Below are 18,180 nucleotides of genomic sequence, written 5' to 3'. Positions count from 1 at the left end.
ATAAAATAGATCGATCATCTTATGGAAATTTGCGTCACATAAACTGGAATACCGACTGCTTGAATAATTGCTAGTTCTGTTGCGTCCTCTGCGTTCAAACACGGTGGTTTTGGGAAGCATCTGCAATCCACCTATCAAAGTCGATAAAGTCTGCAAACTTGATTCTCTACTCGTGTTTGAACGCAATCCCAATGAAAGAAACTCGATTGCACAGCTATAGGACTATTTTATATATAAATAATAAAAAAAGTCGTGAATCACGACACAAATTTAATCTTAGTATGTTGATTACAGAGTACAGACAAGAAAATCCGTTCTCAATAAATACAGCTTTGAGAGTATTATCAATTAAATGCAATGATACATGTAGTAAGGGAAATCAGAAGAGCTGCGTGTCTGTATTAGTGTAGCACGAATTTTTTGAGTCGCGTGTCAAATGCTACTACCGCAAAACACTTTTGTCGATCGACTAGAGTAGACTCTTTACTCGGAGACTATAAGTATCGAAGAGGTTGCGATCCTTATAGAAGGCGGATAAGCAGTTTCTAGGTCATTCGGATTCGGTGCATTGGGTGCTACGGTACGGAGCACCGTGGAAACGTACCAATGAACTCCACACGAGCAGGATACCATAAAGACGAGAAACTACCTTGTACCTACTTATGGTCAGAACCTACATATGACTGCATACGCATGCTTAACTTTCTTAAACAAAACGAGAGCAGTTAACATTGCACTGTTCATTATCGTTTCGTTAAGGTTTCCACTAGTATATCTATATCTACATCTTTTTACATATAACGTTATCATTGCGGCATTAAAGTGGTCTATCTGCGATGACTAAAAGTATGTAAACTTCATTTTCATTACTCTCTTATGCATTGTATATAGCATAGTTCCATACACCCGTGATACTGAATGAGTACACCTCAAAATAAGTAGGTATTAATATTACGAATCATAAATCGTCAAGGGTCATGACAATCGATGTGGTCTAATTTTCATTACAAATTTATAGACGAATCGTGTTTTATATAGATTTTACTTTCTCTTAATATCATTACGTGACCTTCTGTATGCAGTTAAATTATCTTCCAAAAATTTAAGAAATATTTATATAGATAAGTGATACATCGTTCAGTGAGAAAGAAAATCAATATACCCCATTGAAAAGTAACGTTGCGAAAACTACGCGTCCCTACTATTAGATTATCGATTGTGTTATTCACATTCAGCGATAGACGCGAGCGGAATTGTGGGCGGAAAGGGTCGAAAAGGTGAACATGATTCGTATGTACGCGGTTTACGAGTGCGTGAAGAATAGTGGGGCGCAGTGATGCGCGGAGCGGCCACTCCGCAGCGCTCCCCTTTCATTAGGAACACAGAATATGTAAGAAAGTTGAACGTCTTGGCTCTTAACTTGCTTAATCCTACTATATCTTCTACAAGCCGGATATAAAACCGTACTTTCTAATTAGAAACCCAGAATATTCAGAGATGTTTGTTTCTTTAATTTCAAATATTGTACTCATGCATTTTCTGTGAATCAATTATGGACATGGGTCACAGTTCTTTATAATCGGAATACGCAGAAAAATTACAATAACAGATGCAAGTACCCATTTAACTTTGGTTTATTCTTTTAACTTAAAAATGATTCAAATTAGAGGTTAAAGGAAATGAAAAAGATTATGTAGTTTATTTCGCCAATATTACAATAGTTTATGAATTTTACGTTTACTAATTGTGTTAATTTTTTGCTTTGTTAATATTGATGGTAAATAATTTCTATAGATTCTCATAAAGTCACTATTACTACCCATTTAGTTGTGATTCAAATTTTGTAGAATATTATAAAATAATAAAATATATATCTGCTCTTGCAGTTTGTCACATTTTTCTAATTTGGTCTATTATTGACAGCCAAGTATTGATTAAATGATATGTGTCAGCAAATAAGATGGTTTCTGCATTAAATATTTCTTGTATTGTAATCAGTAAGACTACTTTCGTTTGTAAGTTATAGAATTTATATAGAATTTAGAAGCTAGGAATATATAACCTTTCTATTCTTCCTGAAAATCAGTTACCGACACGTACTTTATGATTAGAAATACAGAAAACGTAAGAAGTGTAAGGCTTTCTAGGATTGAGACAAGTAAGCTCTTCTCAATTTCTGTCATTCTATCACAGGGGGTCCCCAAGAACTGGCCTGCCCCACGATCGACCCGTTAATACGTCATTTCTCGGACCGAGAAACACCGAGATTTTCTCGCTATTCATTCGATATCTACTACTACGCTTCGAAAACATGATAGAATGGGCAGTAAAAAATGAAATACTATATATTCAATATCTAAATATCATTACAATTTTTCTCATGGAACTTACTTATTCAATTCTTAATAAACTTCATAAAGATCAATAAATATTTCGAAATATGACAATCAACAGAACACGTAATAAGTTTCACGTATACAGGTCCATTTATAAAATGATCCTAAAATTCAAACAATTAATTGTAGCTGTTAATTATGTCTATGTTACAATTTAATAGATAATAAACGTGTATTTGATTGTAAGATAACTTGTAATAGGAGAATTTCTTGATCGACTGAGTCACGAGCTGAAAAACGCGGAATAGTGGTATAACCACTGACGTTCTTAGCACAAGATGTTCGCCTGATCTTCGGGGAACCTCGCGGTGTAGAAACCGCTCAAGGAATGCGTGTAATGCGTGTACGTACACGTCACGCCCACTCATCGTGCTCGTCACGTACGTACCTCCTCGTCATGTACGTGTCTCTCTACGTACGTACGCAAGCAAGGATGAACATACATGAGTGCTTCACAAGTTGACCTTAAAAATGTGTTCGTTCCTCGACATGCTTCAGTGTCATGTACTGCTTGGTGTGCAATGGATATACGCTGCTGAATGTTACATACATACATACAATATACCTTATAGCTACTACATATATAAAACCGCTTTTGATTTTTAGTTTCTACAATGTGTGTATTTTTTTATTTTATTGCGTAATTATTAAATATTCTATTTCCTTCATTGTGAAAGGAGAAACTTTTTATCAGAATACTTTTAAATGAGAATCTTTTATTTCATATATTACGATGTACAAAGTAGCATATAACAATGAAATTAAAAAGGTTTGTTAATATGATTAATTGTACTCTACATGATATAAATAATATATAATGTACCTAAAAATAAGTTTGAACTATTAGAAAAAAATGGTTAAAGGCGCCAGAAAGTATTGACATTATTTTCCAAGTAGAATCTTCCTCGTGGCACCGAAGTTCTGGCCAGCTTGAGTAGCGCCTTTGTTGGTTCCAGCTTGGAGACCAATCAGTCCTTCGCCAGCCCTCAATTGTTCTTCTGTAAAATTTCGCTTGTTTTCTTCTGCTGGTTTAGGTCCAAGCCAAGGACCACGCCATTCTGGATGCCTGTAGGTCTACAAACGAACACAACTTCCTTATTGTTCGAGATCGTAGGAGATTATTCTAACAAGATGAATATGGTAAAAGAATAATTACAGTGCGGCCTATAGCGAAAATAGTATTGGTCACTTGCGCTATGTTCTTTCTCTCGATGAGATCAACAGCTTGGAACAGGTCCACGTCAGGTACTCCGTATTTCACGCAAGCTTTCTGGAACCTAAGTAAATCAATGCATATTAAAAATATCGCGAAAAATTAAAGAATAGAAAAATTCCAATCTACAAATCATATTGCAACTAATTCATCAAATTTAGGCGTTATATCATAGTAGAAGTATTATCGTTCATAATCTAGTAAATTAAGATCAGATTTGCAGCACTAAAAAGCTTTCTAATTAAAATATATTGACTTGGAGCGCAGGAACGCTCCTTCGCAGATCCGCCATTTTGTCAATACCGCTGTAAAGCGGGTTGTGATACGCCAAATGTGAGGCAGGCCAGTGTTAACGGGCTCTCCGGTTATCGGGGACACAGGAACGAACGAAAGCATGCGTATCATGCATTGAACAACCTCCTTTAGAATTCTACTTCCCGCATGAAAAGGGAGTAACGCGGAGTGGCCGCGCTGCGCATCGTTTGCCCCACTACTCAGGAAAGCGCTCGTACATTGAAAACGCGCCAATTGGCGACATGCGCACGCGACACCGCGGTCAGATACACGAAACGTCGTGTACGCAGCACTGTCCATCAGTCGTCTTATCGTGGCACTTTAAACATCTTTTCAGTTTAACTAATTGTAAGTAAATGTTACGCGTTCGAAATTCGTCATAGCGCAGTTCTTCTCGATCTGCATATTATAATTATTAATATCGTATACTATGATTAATTTATAATTACTGAGAGGAGAACTTATGTAGAAATGATGTTGGTTAGGTATTGAATTCAAGAACGTTAATTCTTGTTCCATTAGTCAATTACTGAATCTGTGCTTAGCAATCTGCTGCGCTTTCTCTTCCTCATTCTGTCATTAAGATAAGTCTGAAGATACAAATATTGCTCCAGTTTAAGCATTTTTTTTTCGTGTCTTTTGAAATTAGTTCGTGTTATATTCGTTAGAAATAATTAGGTAGTGAATCGTATATGGAGTATGTTTAAGTATTCTTGTCCAAGTTCATTTACAAATCCTTGGATCGCCACTCCATTGTATCCACCCGAAGTTCACTGCGACGGTCCCGACCTCAGACTTTGTTGATACTTATTTATCAGGATCTCAGGTGATACGAGGAAGGTGGCGCGCTGAATTTTCGCGGCAACTGTACGGAAACGGTCTCGAAGCGATTCGAGGTCAATAATCAGACATCGTTTGATTTCTCGATTCTGACCTAGAGTCGCTTGACCGAGTGCTCTCGACGTCGATAGATTGTAGTCGAGAGTCGTTTCGAAGCAAAACACTGTCGATTGCGTAAAGTCGACTGTACAGCAGGAAAGCATAAGATCGAAGGAAGCTTAACTGCACGATTACGGCTGTCCATTTTATGCTCACATGGTACAGATGATGTGAGTTGCATGCACGTTATGTAAATAGTTTAATAAATGAAATTAGTCAGTTGCAAAAGTAAATCATTTTTAATAGTTATCTGTGCACAACTTTTTTTATTATAAAGTTTTGTGATCATTAATGTGTTATGAATTTTTCAGTTCAACTTTTTCTGATTGAATTTGATAAACAAAGAATTAGTAATTGTAGCAACATACAATTATCTTTGTAACGTTAAACACTCCATTAATTCTTGTCATACGTACTGATTAAGATTGTCCATCATCTTGTAATCACCACCAGAGGTGTTGATCTTTGTGACGAGACCAGGTTGCAGTTTGTTCATGAGCTTACAAAGCAACACACCATCCCTCAAAGCATCTTCATAACTCACGCCTGGAACACACGTATTTACACATGCTGTACCAAACATATTTAATTACAATTTTCAAAACATTAATATTCAAGAAATCCCAATCCTACGTTAACTTTCTTTCTACTATTAAACCCAGCAATCAAGTGGCTCTACTACCAAAAAAAAAAAGAAACCTTCAGTGGTCAGTACGGAAGAGCGAAAAGTGATCGAACAATGGAAAGAATGCCGGGAACCACATTGGCACCAGGATAACAGAAAAAACAAACCTCTCCTCTCCCCGCGGCAACGAAGCGTGAGTTTTAAATATTGCAGAGGGAACGCGACATGCGCAGTTCATGTCAGTCATCGATTTTCATTCCAAGCGCGCGATTATCGGCCCTCAAAACGAACGAAACGACAGACTCGTTTCTCTTTTTTCACCCTCCTCCCTCCCACACGACTGTCTATTCCGCCAAACGGACGAGATTGCCCGCGAAATAATAACAGAGGCTGCGTGCACCAGCACCCGTTCATGGAACCCCATTATGCCAAGAGGCGCGCCAAGGGGGCATGGCATTTTTTGCCGTTCGACAGAAGGATCAGGAAAGACCGCCTCCGTCTTCCGTTCACCGTTTTTTTTTTGCTCTCCGCTGACGGTCTCAATCAGCGCCATCATTGTCTTCCCGTTGTCGTGGCTCTCGCCGCGACGCGCTCTCGTCGCCATTCGAAAGACATACTGCATCTCGAACTGCCAGGAGCGCAGCTTCCGGCAGGAGCTGGTTAGCTGACAACGGTGTCAAGCCTTGTATCGTTATGCCAACTTTGCCCCCCCCCCCCCCCCCTGTTTGGTTGACGTTTCGATATATCGAACCTATCGACACGGCACGCTACCTGGTGACTGGATTCGTAAATTGTGCATGCAAGTGGTGCGCGAAAGAAAGCGCTGCAGTCGACACGGTTGGAGCTCCTCTGTGTGGAGCTCTGGTTCATGTAACTTCAAATTATGATTGTATAGTGATGCATATAAAGTATCGTTATTTTAGTGTATGTAACAGGTGGACCTATGCGTTAAAGTAATTTTATGCATTTAATAATTTTCATGAATCAGTTAATAAAATATTTATTACATAGTAAAATTTAGAATAGGGTTATTAGGTCCTTAGTATTTTAGATTAAGAATAGTCAAGAATAGTTGAGTAAATTTTTTTATGAAGTTAAGTTTGGAAAAAGGGTTGCAAAAGTTGCTGAAAATATAAGTTTAGCGTTTATAGAAGTTCATGTAAATGTCCGTATATTTCATTATTTATTATAATCAGATAGAGCTTTATCGATCAGCTATTTTAGAGAAGACCAGTATTTTAAAGAAATTACACGTATTTGATGTGCTGTTGAAGAACACGAAATTTTATATGCATTAACCAGTAAGTAATATGTAGGTATTGATAAGTACTTGACGATAAAATATGGAAATCTTCTCGTGAGAATACTAATTATATAATTTTGAGAAAGTAATTATCTACTATTTGTACGTAACTGATATTATTTATTACAAATGTTACAACATGTGAAGTAACATAAGTAACTTCATTACTCACATAAAAAATTCCTTAAATTGGTTCAACTTTTTTGTTTTATAATACACTGTATTATTGCATAAAACTTATTAACACATACTTTATTACTAAAAATTATAATGTATTTCTTATAGTAATACAATACTAATAACAGAGATACGCAGCGTTTATGAGAATGAAAACCACGGCTAAGAAAGTTAAGAAAATATACAGCTTGTAAAGTAGCTTTCCAGCTGTGGCCCCTATCCATATGCAAACTACATACATACAAACAGTATACACATTGAAAATACGAATGGAGGATCCAATGTGGAGCATATTCAGTTCTAAATAATAAATTCTGTAAGTCACAATATTTCACAAATCAATCGCTGCGCTACACATTTGTTTTGAAAGAATTTTGGACGAAACAGCTCACACAGCTGTTACAAAAGACTACTATCCTGATCCTGCAAGGACGACGTGTCACGTGGTTTCACAGTGAAGGGGGCGGCACCTAATGCTTACCCCAAAATCTGTTTGCCTAGTACAAAACTGGTCGTGTGCTTGAATTTTCAATTGACGAGCCTTCGACAGCTGATCCGTTTCAGTTACTCTGCCAACCTCCGTTCAATTAACCGTGAATCCATTTTTAACTAGTAAAGTTTAAGTCACAAATAGCCATCAACTTGAAATAGAAAGCCAGAAAGCCGCCAAGTACAGTACGAACGCAGATACCTGCCTAGAACGCAAGTACGTACACTCCACATACACGATAGAAGGACAATCAGGAAAATCCACTCTCTTTAATAATAAAAAATTAAAAAAAGACTTATTCTAATTCTATTAGATTCTCTGTTCTCAACTAAACTAATCGTTTCGCAAGCATACAGATAATAGTTCACCGAATAGTTACAGTTGAAATAATTTAAATGAAAATCCTTCGCAGAGAGAGAGACGTCACTTTTCAAACATAACGTGTTCGGTTCGACAACACGAGTCAAACACGTCTGGCTAAGCTCTCGCTTTTCCACGATATCCAGGCAACAGCCGGGCACGACAGCAGCATCCAGCTTCTGGATCGGACGTAGGCAGACGCGGTAAACAAGCGTGACATGCTGATACATTCCTGGTAGCGTCGAAACGCGATGAGATGTCGTAAACGCGAGAAGATGACAGAAAATCGATAGAACGCCTTTGAGACCTGACCCGCATCCCCTGGCGATTCTTCCCTCGTTTCTTTCGTGCATTGCCAGACGGAGTCACGTGATGCTGGCCTGATATTTTTCAGACGTTGCGTGTCTTATTGCTATCTTCGTTCGTGTCGATATCCGTCGAAAAAATATTGGAGTTACGACGATATGTATTGGTGAATCGGGATTGTTTCTACGCCTAATACTATCCTGGTACGTTGACACGTCATGATCGTCATGTCTCAACAATTTGACGTAAAACCGATAAACCGTCGCGGGCACACCTTGTTCACTCGCATATGTCGCGTATATGTTTATACTTTAATTGCTACAGGTTTAATGCGACGTATCTGAGCAGGGGATATCAATTGGTGATTATCTGATAATTGTGCATTAAGGAACATAATTCAGTGGGATTGATATTGTTGCAATACAGAATCCAACGTGTAATTAATTTCAATTTTTTTAATGGCTGTTGAAGTACACGAAGCTGGATAGGTAGAATAAGTGAAATAGTGGACAGTTTTAATGAGCACATCGTCGCAGTGAGAATCTGCAGGAAGCGGGAGACGCTTCTAACTTCAAAGAGCGCGCTTGCCCAGCTTGGTATCGATTTAACGTCACTTTCATGTCATAAAGACGTCAAACGCACAGTTTTCACCAGGACAACATCCACGAGCTGAATTTACGACCAACGGTGTGCAACAGGTCCCGCGGGAAAGTGTTTCCTTGTACGCAGAATCCGCTTTTCCGATATTTCCACGTTGCACCATCTTCTAATTCTTCCCCCCATAGTGCCACAGTAAATAATTATTAATACGAATCTTCGTCCTGTAGTACTTTTACTTATGCCTGCATAGCAGAAATTCTCTCTTCTTCATACTAATATCCAGCCAAAAATAGGTACATACACAGTCATACTTTACTGATAAAAATAGAACACGCCCCTCTGTGTACACCCTTCAATAAAACAGCCAGTGGCAACCACCTGTTGCATCTGGTCGTAAATCTACCCCGAGGCTGCAATCCTGGTAAGCTTGTCTCAGAATGACGTCATTGACGACCCTTTGACGGACAACTGTCATCCGTCGACATCCTCTCGCGGAGCATTTTGTCTACGGAGACAAGACTTATTTCAAAGGAAGCTGCGTTCTTATTTTCTCGACATATCCGTTGGAAGGGGCGCACGAACACACGAGCAACAGCCCCCTATGGGTGAGACGGTCATAAATTCATCTACTACCCGTCGTCGTTGCTACCCTAGTAGCTACGAGCTCTCGTGACGTCACGCAACGTTACGTGACGAGCTGTTCGACATATCGACAGCTCACGTGGACCTTTCGAACATCTATCGAAACGGGGATGGAAAGGGTTATTTGATTTATAAGCGGACTTTTGTCTGGAATGCTACAAAATAGGTTTATGGACGTGACGTCGACGTGGCGGGGAAGCTATAAATCCCTCAAACGTCTGCTGGTATCCTGGTGCGAGCAAGCTACTTGTGCCACCGTGACGAACAGATGACTGACATTTCCCTTCCTCGAGGCCCTTAACGTTTCCCCTGTCAAGCTTTAAGCTATGTTTTCAACAATTCCGAGACGATTCGTGCAACCTTACACTTCAGGGCACAATAAATCTTATCAGTTGGGATTGTGTCGAATGAGTACGATACACAAGGGAATGATTTGTAGAAGAGGACAGAAGGCGTAATGAACGAGAAGAGACGTTTGATTACTGTGAGAAGATCTCAGTGTCCGATCCACCCTATGCATGAGGAGGAAGTCGAAGGGTGGACGAGAAGGAGGGGAGAAGAAATGACACGGTACGATGTTGTGACTTGACTATCTAAGGTCTTGTATGCGGCCCTGATACATTGGCGTCCTTACGACGTAACATGATGAACAGATGACGCTAAATCAATACACGTCGTCGGCAGGCTAGCGATTGTTAAACGTCGTTTAACGACACTCGGCTAGGAAGCTTTCCCTTGTTGCATAATTAACAGCGAACTAGTAATTACGAGTACAAATATAACTCTTTACGTCTAATTATAATTATTTATAAGACAGAGATTTTACTCTTAACTTTAGAATATCTTACAAATTTAATTTTTCAATAGTAATTTGTATTCATATAATTTTTATTTTATTCGATATATTGATCAATCTTGAGAGGTATCTTATGATTTATGCCTTATGCATTCGCTTATCTTGAATTCAATATCCAATATTTTTTAAGAAATTTAAACGATCAAATGCGATAGGAGTGCTTCTTCAGTCTTTCTCAAAAAATATTCTAAAGAATGCAGACTGTCACACGAGGGTCGTGCCCAGCATGCCTCACGAGCTTCCAGGAACAGGCTAACATCACAGTCGAAACATTCGAGGATTCTGAAATATGTAACATTCCAATCACGTTATGTCGTTAGGGTCAGTGATGTCGGGATCGAGAAAGAAAAAGAAATGACTGACCACGGTAGCAATTGAATGACGGTAGTCCAAGTTCAATTTTAAGCGAGTCAATAACATCAAAAGCTTCGAATACCCGGCTCGCATCACTGCGTAGAGCTTCCGCGTAATATGTTAGGCAGCACTCTTACCGCGCGACACTCTTGCAGCAATCTACACTTTTATACAATTATTAAAAGTTAAAAGTGAAATTATTGACACATTGAATTTTAAGAGAACGCTAATTGTAATAATTTCATACAAAAGACAACCAAGAAAATGTTGTATTCTGAAAATAATTTCATATTGATCTTCATTAAAAATGAACAAACCAAATTAAAACAGTACAAGACTACAAGTAGAATGATCTTCGAAAAATTTCACATATATATCTTGTGAAACATTTTACCACAACACTCTGGACTATTTAACTAATTTCATTCTGGTTACATGAAGCAACATGTTTATGATAAATGAGTTCTAATTTCTAAATCAATAAAAATCAGACTTACGCTTGGTCAAGGAAGCTTCATTACGATTAAAGAAATTCCTATATAGTTAGGAAGTTCTGTGAAAAGCTAAAGTAAATGACTGATAATGACAGAATTGGAAGTCTGTACGACGAAAACACTGGCATTACTTGACCACCTCCGTCTCGCCCTCCATGTTACCAGGGTAACAGCAATCAACATGAACGTTACACCGATTCCAATAGGGGTTCTTGCAGTTCTTGTACAGTATCAATTTTTATTTAAGAAAACAAATATTTCTTTCATATCGTTTATATTACAACTTGTGGTAAAATAAATTATGCTTAGAAAAATGTAATTGTATAAATATATTTCTTTATACAGGTACTGTAACCATAGAATTATAGGATTGACCCTTGCGCGAAGTAAGACATGCAATCCCCAATATGACGATTGCGTCGACGCCTGGCGTATTTCTCAAACCAGGGGTGCACGTTAAACGTAGGGGTTGTTGCCTACTTCCAGTTCAATAGGGTGGCTCGAGTGACGTAACAAAGCGCGCGTTTTACTAGGAGAACATGTAAAACGGGAAGGGTACAACTACCCCTAGGAATTGCGGTCGACAACCCTCTTTCCACCAGAATCTAACCTCCATTCAGGTGTCTACGATTTTATCCCAAAAGAAATAACAATGAAAATCTATAAATTTTACTTATGGCTAAGACATTAACAATACTTTTATTTATAAATATCAACGATTTTTGCTTATTATCTTTTCAATCCAGAAACATCTGATCAAGTGCACGTGTACTCATGACATGAAATAGTTCCTATACATTTCTGAGTTCAATGTACAGACCACTCCAGACGTAAGACGGCTAAATAACTGACCTGCCCGAACAAGTTTAACCTTTACGACGTCACGCGGCCTGACATTCCTATCCGGCAATTATAGGGTTTTAGATAGTTTCGCGCGGTTCTTGAACGGGGGTGGTGATATTGACACGCTTTTCGAACCGCACCACCTCCGAAGAACAGGAATTCATGCATGATAGGCGCATATATCAAGGGAGTGGTGTCATCGACAAAGTTCAATCAAGTATATGGTCAGATCCTTCCATGAGATCATGTGATTCTGTCGAATAAATATACTAAGGGTGCACAGATTCAATGTTGTGAAAAATTCCAGTTACATTATCACATGAGGTATATGGGTGTAAAAAAGAAGGGAGGTGATTCTTCAAATATTGTATTTTTCTTAATCTCACCTGGTGGAAATCTTTCCCCGACCACTGTCTCGATCCAATGCTGAGCCTCAGCTTCCTGGCTTGCCTCTCGTTTACCAGCAACCTGTAATTAGAATAGGAGAAACATAGTTTTAATTTTGATTCTTTATTATAATCAATGAGAGGTTAAATCTTGAAGATTTTGCAAATAATTGCAGTTCTTTAAGTTTCGTAATTTCATCAGACCTCCCCATTGGAATCTTTGATTCTCAATCATGGAATCATTTTATTTTGAAAATGGTGTAGAAAAGGTGTCCATTTTAATATCATACACGCATGGAGGGTAAAGAAGACATTATATATTTTGAAGTTCTCTGCACTTCGATTTGCTTATTATAAAATAAAAATGAGGGGCGAGTTCAATATTTTATATCAACTTTTTTTTATGTTGAACTACAAAAGGCAACGATATTTTATGTTCGATTCAAATAATCAGTTTCCGCAGAAACTTTCAAAAATTGCCGTAGCCGATGGTATTTCACATCGTCATGGCGGGGTATTGGTAAAAGTTTTCAACTAGCAATAATCGCACCTCGGTAGAACCTCATTGGTTACGATATCGCCACTGCGCAAAGCTAACGATACGCAGTTTCTCAGACCTACTAATAACACCAGAAAAGAATTTGAGCTGCGAGAAACTTGTTTCCCTCGTGTCCACCTAGCGGCAGGTCGACAAATTAAGAAGAAAGTAAGCACAAGTATCACATGAAATAAAAATATATATTCACATCTAACAAGGTACGAGAACGTTGCGAAAACATAATAAAAGAACTTAATAATTGGTAACCTAATAGAAAAAATAATTTTTTAACTAAAAATCCTACCAGTGGAATTAAAACTGTAATTATTTAAATCTCGTTAAAGATAGGTTACCTTGATCTATTATATCTTCATTATAAACTCGTAAATTTTTGCCATAACTGAATTTTCGGTCAACATGAAGAACTATTCAAATAACAAATCAATTTTTTCATTAACAACTTGAAACAGTACTCCAACAGATTTTCAATATAAGTTTCCAGTATCCTATTTCCATGTATAAGAAAAACATTTCCTTTCATCAGATACGAAACATAAACATTATTTGCAATTGAGCGTAAGTGAAGATCGGTTAAGTATTTGCTGAAAATGTATCGTGTCAGGAGAACAGGAGAAAAGGAGGTGATTCCTTAAGTACGCTTGCAACGACGCCTTACAATGGAATCTTGCTCTATTCTTTCCCTTAGGTGTCCAAAATCATATCTCCTGAACTTTTTGCTTTCAGCTCATCAAAGTCGTCTTCATAAAGGAAGCAATTTCTATGACAACATCACTTCAGTTTTCCTTAAGTAACTTGAGCTCAACGAGTGAAAGACGAAAAGAAGAATCGTTCCAGACCGAAGACGTTGCATTACGATAAACTTGGAAACGGCGTCGATTGAAGGAATCTAAACTCGGCGGTGGCCTCACCCTTCGAAGTGGCCAAAGTCCAGAAATTACGGCAGCTCGCTTATCGGCGTTTTCATCTGGCGTCTTTCCACGGGATAGATTAGTCTTCTCCTTTTCTTGCAAAACACACCCACTTGTTCGAACTTTTCCACTTCGACGGAATTCCCAACACATCGCGTCGTCAGCATCAACAATAACGACAAGTAGTTATAATCGGTGATACACGCCCTCTAAATAGTCTGTCGAGCATCCGTTTACTATTTTTGTAGGCCAAAAATGGCTTGGAGTCTAATGGAACATCGAACTCCTACGGAAAATTCTTACGCCTTCAACTTCTTGTTTAATTTTGAATTTTAGTTAACATGTATGCTAGCATAGTAGATTACGAAAAATCTACTACTTATATGTATTCTAGAATTCTACTACTTATATGTATGTAAAGAACAGATTTGATTTGTTCATATGATTATAAAATGAATATACTTTCACATTTGCAGTAGGTAAGTACGTAAGTAGTGTCAAAAGATATTGTATCTATATCAGAATCGATACGTCATGGTGGTAGTGAACATGTTAATTATTTATTCTATGGATCTCTGAGATCAACAATGGTACTAATAATCTGTTTAAAAGGAATACATACATCTACTTAAATTTTTAAAAGATAATTAAGAAGATTTTTTAGTTCATGTTTAAATGTAACACTATATGCTCGGAGAATTGTCTGACTTCAAAGGGAAGATGGCGCGTGGAAGGGTCAAGAAGAAGACGAAGAGGCTAGCTAGACGCAAAAATAAGCAGCTTAGGCTCGTATGCGTGACCCATGGTTGTGAACCAGTTATGATGTGTAACGAAAGGGTCTTTGAACTACATCTGGAAGCTTCACAGAACGTTCACGGTGAAACTTGCACCACTACAGTTTGTACTTCACTAAGATGAGTGAAATTACATTCGTAGGCGTTTCAAATCTTTAATAAAGCTAACATCAATTCGCTTGTGAGAAACAGTAAGAAGTAACAACTTTTGCAATTACTTAAGCAATAACTGTCTACTATTAGTTGTTACTATTATAGCTCCATTCAAGAATCTTCTCAAAATATCTGTCAATTTATAGTTTTACATAATAATAGTTCTTCATGAGTCCTCTCAATACTCACTGTGTATATTATCTACTAAATTTTTTACGATATCTGTATTCCTAGACGGATTCTCCTATCTACTACAACTACTATCAAAACTAGGAAAAGATTTCAGCGACCCAACGACGATATCAAACTCTACAAAATCTTGCAGAAGACTGTCATCGCTTTTACAGGAAAGGACCAGAAATCAAAACATGACAATCAATCAGTTGCTAAATACGTTACAAATCGTCCTCTCATTCTATCCAGTAACTGGGGCTGCAGTGTCAAGATCTGTCCACCGGGGCGGGGGTGTGGGAATACCCAATGGGCAACAGGCCAAAAAACACTCGTTTCTGAATGTCGGCGTAAAGGATACGGCGGAGGGGAGACCGGCATATAGCGTCGCGACGCACGGCGTCCGACTTAGTCTCTGGTCAGCGTCATCGTTCAAAAGTCGCTTATCCGTCGGAAAAGCGGGCCCCGAGTGTTCGACAGCGATCGTCTTAAGGGGAGAGAAGGAAACATGCCGGTACGTCTTCAACGATCAGCAACCATCGTGACGTCGACTCCTCGGTCTACGTTTAACGAAGGGATAGTTTATCAATTGCGCGCTAAACACCACGTGTAACATGGTGGTAAATGCTTAATAGCCTGACAAAGCGAGTACACGACCAGCTGTCGCGTTAATAATTTTCTGTTGCGATGCCGAAAGCCGCGGTTATTCGTAGCATCCTAATTACGGTAGACCTTGGGCTATTTCGTTCTGGCGGTATTCCCAAAATATTGGATTAATCTTGACGCCCAGGGGGGCGAACAAAGTTGCAGGTCGAAGGAGAACGATAAGGGTAACGTTGAAAACGCGAAGAAATCGCGGTGGATTCGTAACCGTCCGTTTTTAGGTTCGCGAATGCGCGGCGTTTCGGCGTCATTGACGCAGCGGGAACCGCGGCACAATTCTGAAACGGCGGTTTGTATTGCCGATAGACTTTGATGTGTGCCTCCTTCCTTGCCACGCGCAGAGTGAAGTATTTATACCCTAAGATAAATATCCTTACGTAACACCTGTGGTCGTGGTGTTTTCGAGCGAAAACAGTGGTTTAAAAAGTTGTCTGGACACACATTAGTAGGTTGGCTATTACAGGGTTGTGGGCTAGGATAGATTTTCTAAAGCCACTGAAATTGTAAAAGGAAGGAAATATTTCTTTGGAGAATATTACAGTTTTGACCCTTCGACGACAAGCTCTAAGTACCATATAGACTCTTGTTTTTCTACATGAATGTTAAATGCATTATAGCATGAATCGTGCTATGGTTCTGTGTGGGAAAATTTGTTTTAAATAATTTGTCAATAATTATAAAATATGCATGAGCCATTTAACTTAAAAAATACAAACTTTTTAATAATATAATTCTCATTTTCCCTTGCACAGTATTTCTTATGATAAAAATGTGCTATCATTGAAGAGTTAAATAATAGAGATTTATTTTTTATTTTTATTTTATTCAATTTTCCTATTAATGATGAAAAAAGATGACTGAAAAAAGTGAGTTCAAATGAGAAGTCAGAATTATAATATCGGGGATTCGAAGAAGATAAAGTAGGTGTGAGTTCATATTTAAAAATAAATTCTAATTTCAAAACCGAACTTTATATCTCAAAAGATAGATGTAAGTTTCAAAAGCAACTCTCATATTCTAGTAATTCACTTAAATCGAATTCAATTCCCTGTATTTCAAATCCACACTGTCTGAACATCTGGATCCTAGTACAAAATTATCCCATGAACGACGTTGCGAATAGCTAACAATAAATCATTGAAACGACATCGTGTAAACGTCGAAACTCGGGAACAGTGGTTGAAAAAATGGCTAATTGGGCAAGATAAATTAGAGGGCACCCAGAGAGTCATTTACTCGTACTTTGCGTCTGAAGGTTCATCCTCAGTGCACAGATGCTAGGCATCGTATCACCGTAACTTTAAATTTAGTGAATCGTTGCACCACGTGTCACGTTCACGAAATGTCCTCGAAAAAGACGGATACTGATCTGAACAGACGAAAACGCCGCTCCTCTTGAGAATGGAGCTTAAAATACCACGTAAGTGTGTTCGATGAGGAACACGTTGCTCCCAAACGGCCTGACACTTAGCAGATAAGCTGGAAATCTCTGCGAAGGAGCTGTAGATCGTCTGCAATTCATCGAATAGAAATATCTAATCGTTAGAAATTCCAGCGTCCTTTCACAGCGAAGAGGAAATCGATTTTATCAATGTAGCTGATGAAACGCGAACGCTGAACCGTACACGGTTCAAATTTCGCGAAGTGTCGAGGCTGATTTCTGCTATAAATACTAATCTGTTAAGAATAAGGGAATGCCAAATGGCATTTGAAAATTGGTCTGTTAGTTGGCATCGTGAATTAACAATTAATCCAAAAACAGGTTAACAAACTTAGATTAATAGTATGATCCTGATTAGGACTCTGTAGAACTGCACAGCTTCCTTTAACACAAAAGAGAGAAGAGACCAGACCAGGTCAACAGATCCTGTAGAACACATTCAAAATCGAAGAAACACTTTTCTAATCCTAGAGAATCGGAATCGTTTTCGTAGACAGTCTGAAAGGAAAGCATCGAAGCAGAAAATCATTGACAAGCTGCCAAGCGTAATTTCGTCCGATGGGCGGCGTTACCAAAAATCAGTGAAACTTTCGGGATTCACACGGCACGGAAACAGGTGGCCGACTATCGAACGGGTTCCCGCTTCTTGCCAGTTTTAATAAAAGCCAACGAATCGGCCGACGTATTTTATTTTCGACGTTTTATGCCCCCGGTAACGTAACACCGTCGCGATCTATTTTCGTTCAACCGCCAGACATTTTTAAATTGCTCGAGGGCAACACCTCGCTGGATCGATCCCGCGAGTTCTTGAGAAGTCGATATTCGATATTCAATTGATCTCAGACTTTTCAATGGACCAATATTCGTTAAAATAATCGAATAGTCCCTAGCTAGATCTAGAAGTACTATATTTACGTTTTTCGTTGATAATTGAAATATTTAACACTTCCCTTATTTGTAGGCTCGTAACAAGGAACAGGAGACCGAGGTGATGGCCTGGATCGAGGCCGTCTTAGGAGAGAAACTTCCGCCTGGAAACTACGAAGACATACTTAAGGATGGAGTAATCCTGTGCAAGCTTATCAACAAAATAGCGCCAGGGTCGGTGAAGAAGATTCAGGAAAGAGGAACCAACTTCCAGCTTATGGAGAACGTTCAGAGGTAAGTGCAGTCAGGACAATACTATTATTTTACTTGCTTCGACAATGAACTG

At 38.6% G+C, this 18,180-nt stretch overlaps 2 protein-coding genes and 1 non-coding gene across 3 annotated transcripts in view; 1 reads left to right on the top strand and 2 right to left on the bottom strand.

Moving 5' to 3' along the window:
- Window positions 1–3,092: 3,092 nt before the first annotated feature.
- Window positions 3,093–18,180, bottom strand: part of LOC143183912 (muscle-specific protein 20) — an 18,601-nt gene continuing 3,513 nt past the window's right edge. The window contains exons 2-5 of the mRNA XM_076385714.1: window positions 12,279–12,360; window positions 5,259–5,388; window positions 3,553–3,673; window positions 3,093–3,470 (exon numbers count right to left, since the gene is read on the bottom strand). Of these exons, the coding sequence (XP_076241829.1) occupies window positions 3,279–3,470; window positions 3,553–3,673; window positions 5,259–5,388; window positions 12,279–12,360 (525 nt within the window). The 3' untranslated portion in view covers window positions 3,093–3,278. The remainder of the gene's footprint in view (window positions 3,471–3,552; window positions 3,674–5,258; window positions 5,389–12,278; window positions 12,361–18,180) is intronic.
- Window positions 12,733–12,873, bottom strand: LOC143184220 (U4 spliceosomal RNA). Its single transcript, XR_013002740.1, has one exon. It is a non-coding gene; the product is annotated as a U4 spliceosomal RNA (small nuclear RNA).
- Window positions 15,237–18,180, top strand: part of LOC143183913 (myophilin) — a 4,059-nt gene continuing 1,115 nt past the window's right edge. The window contains exons 1-2 of the mRNA XM_076385715.1: window positions 15,237–15,377; window positions 17,929–18,128. Of these exons, the coding sequence (XP_076241830.1) occupies window positions 15,372–15,377; window positions 17,929–18,128 (206 nt within the window). The 5' untranslated portion in view covers window positions 15,237–15,371. The remainder of the gene's footprint in view (window positions 15,378–17,928; window positions 18,129–18,180) is intronic.

Source organism: Calliopsis andreniformis, chromosome 9 (assembly GCF_051401765.1).
Source record: "Calliopsis andreniformis isolate RMS-2024a chromosome 9, iyCalAndr_principal, whole genome shotgun sequence".
Taxonomy (NCBI): Eukaryota; Metazoa; Arthropoda; class Insecta; order Hymenoptera; family Andrenidae; genus Calliopsis; species Calliopsis andreniformis.
The sequence above is the reverse complement of the archived record's forward strand: the minus strand, read 5'-3'. Positions and strand labels throughout refer to the sequence as shown.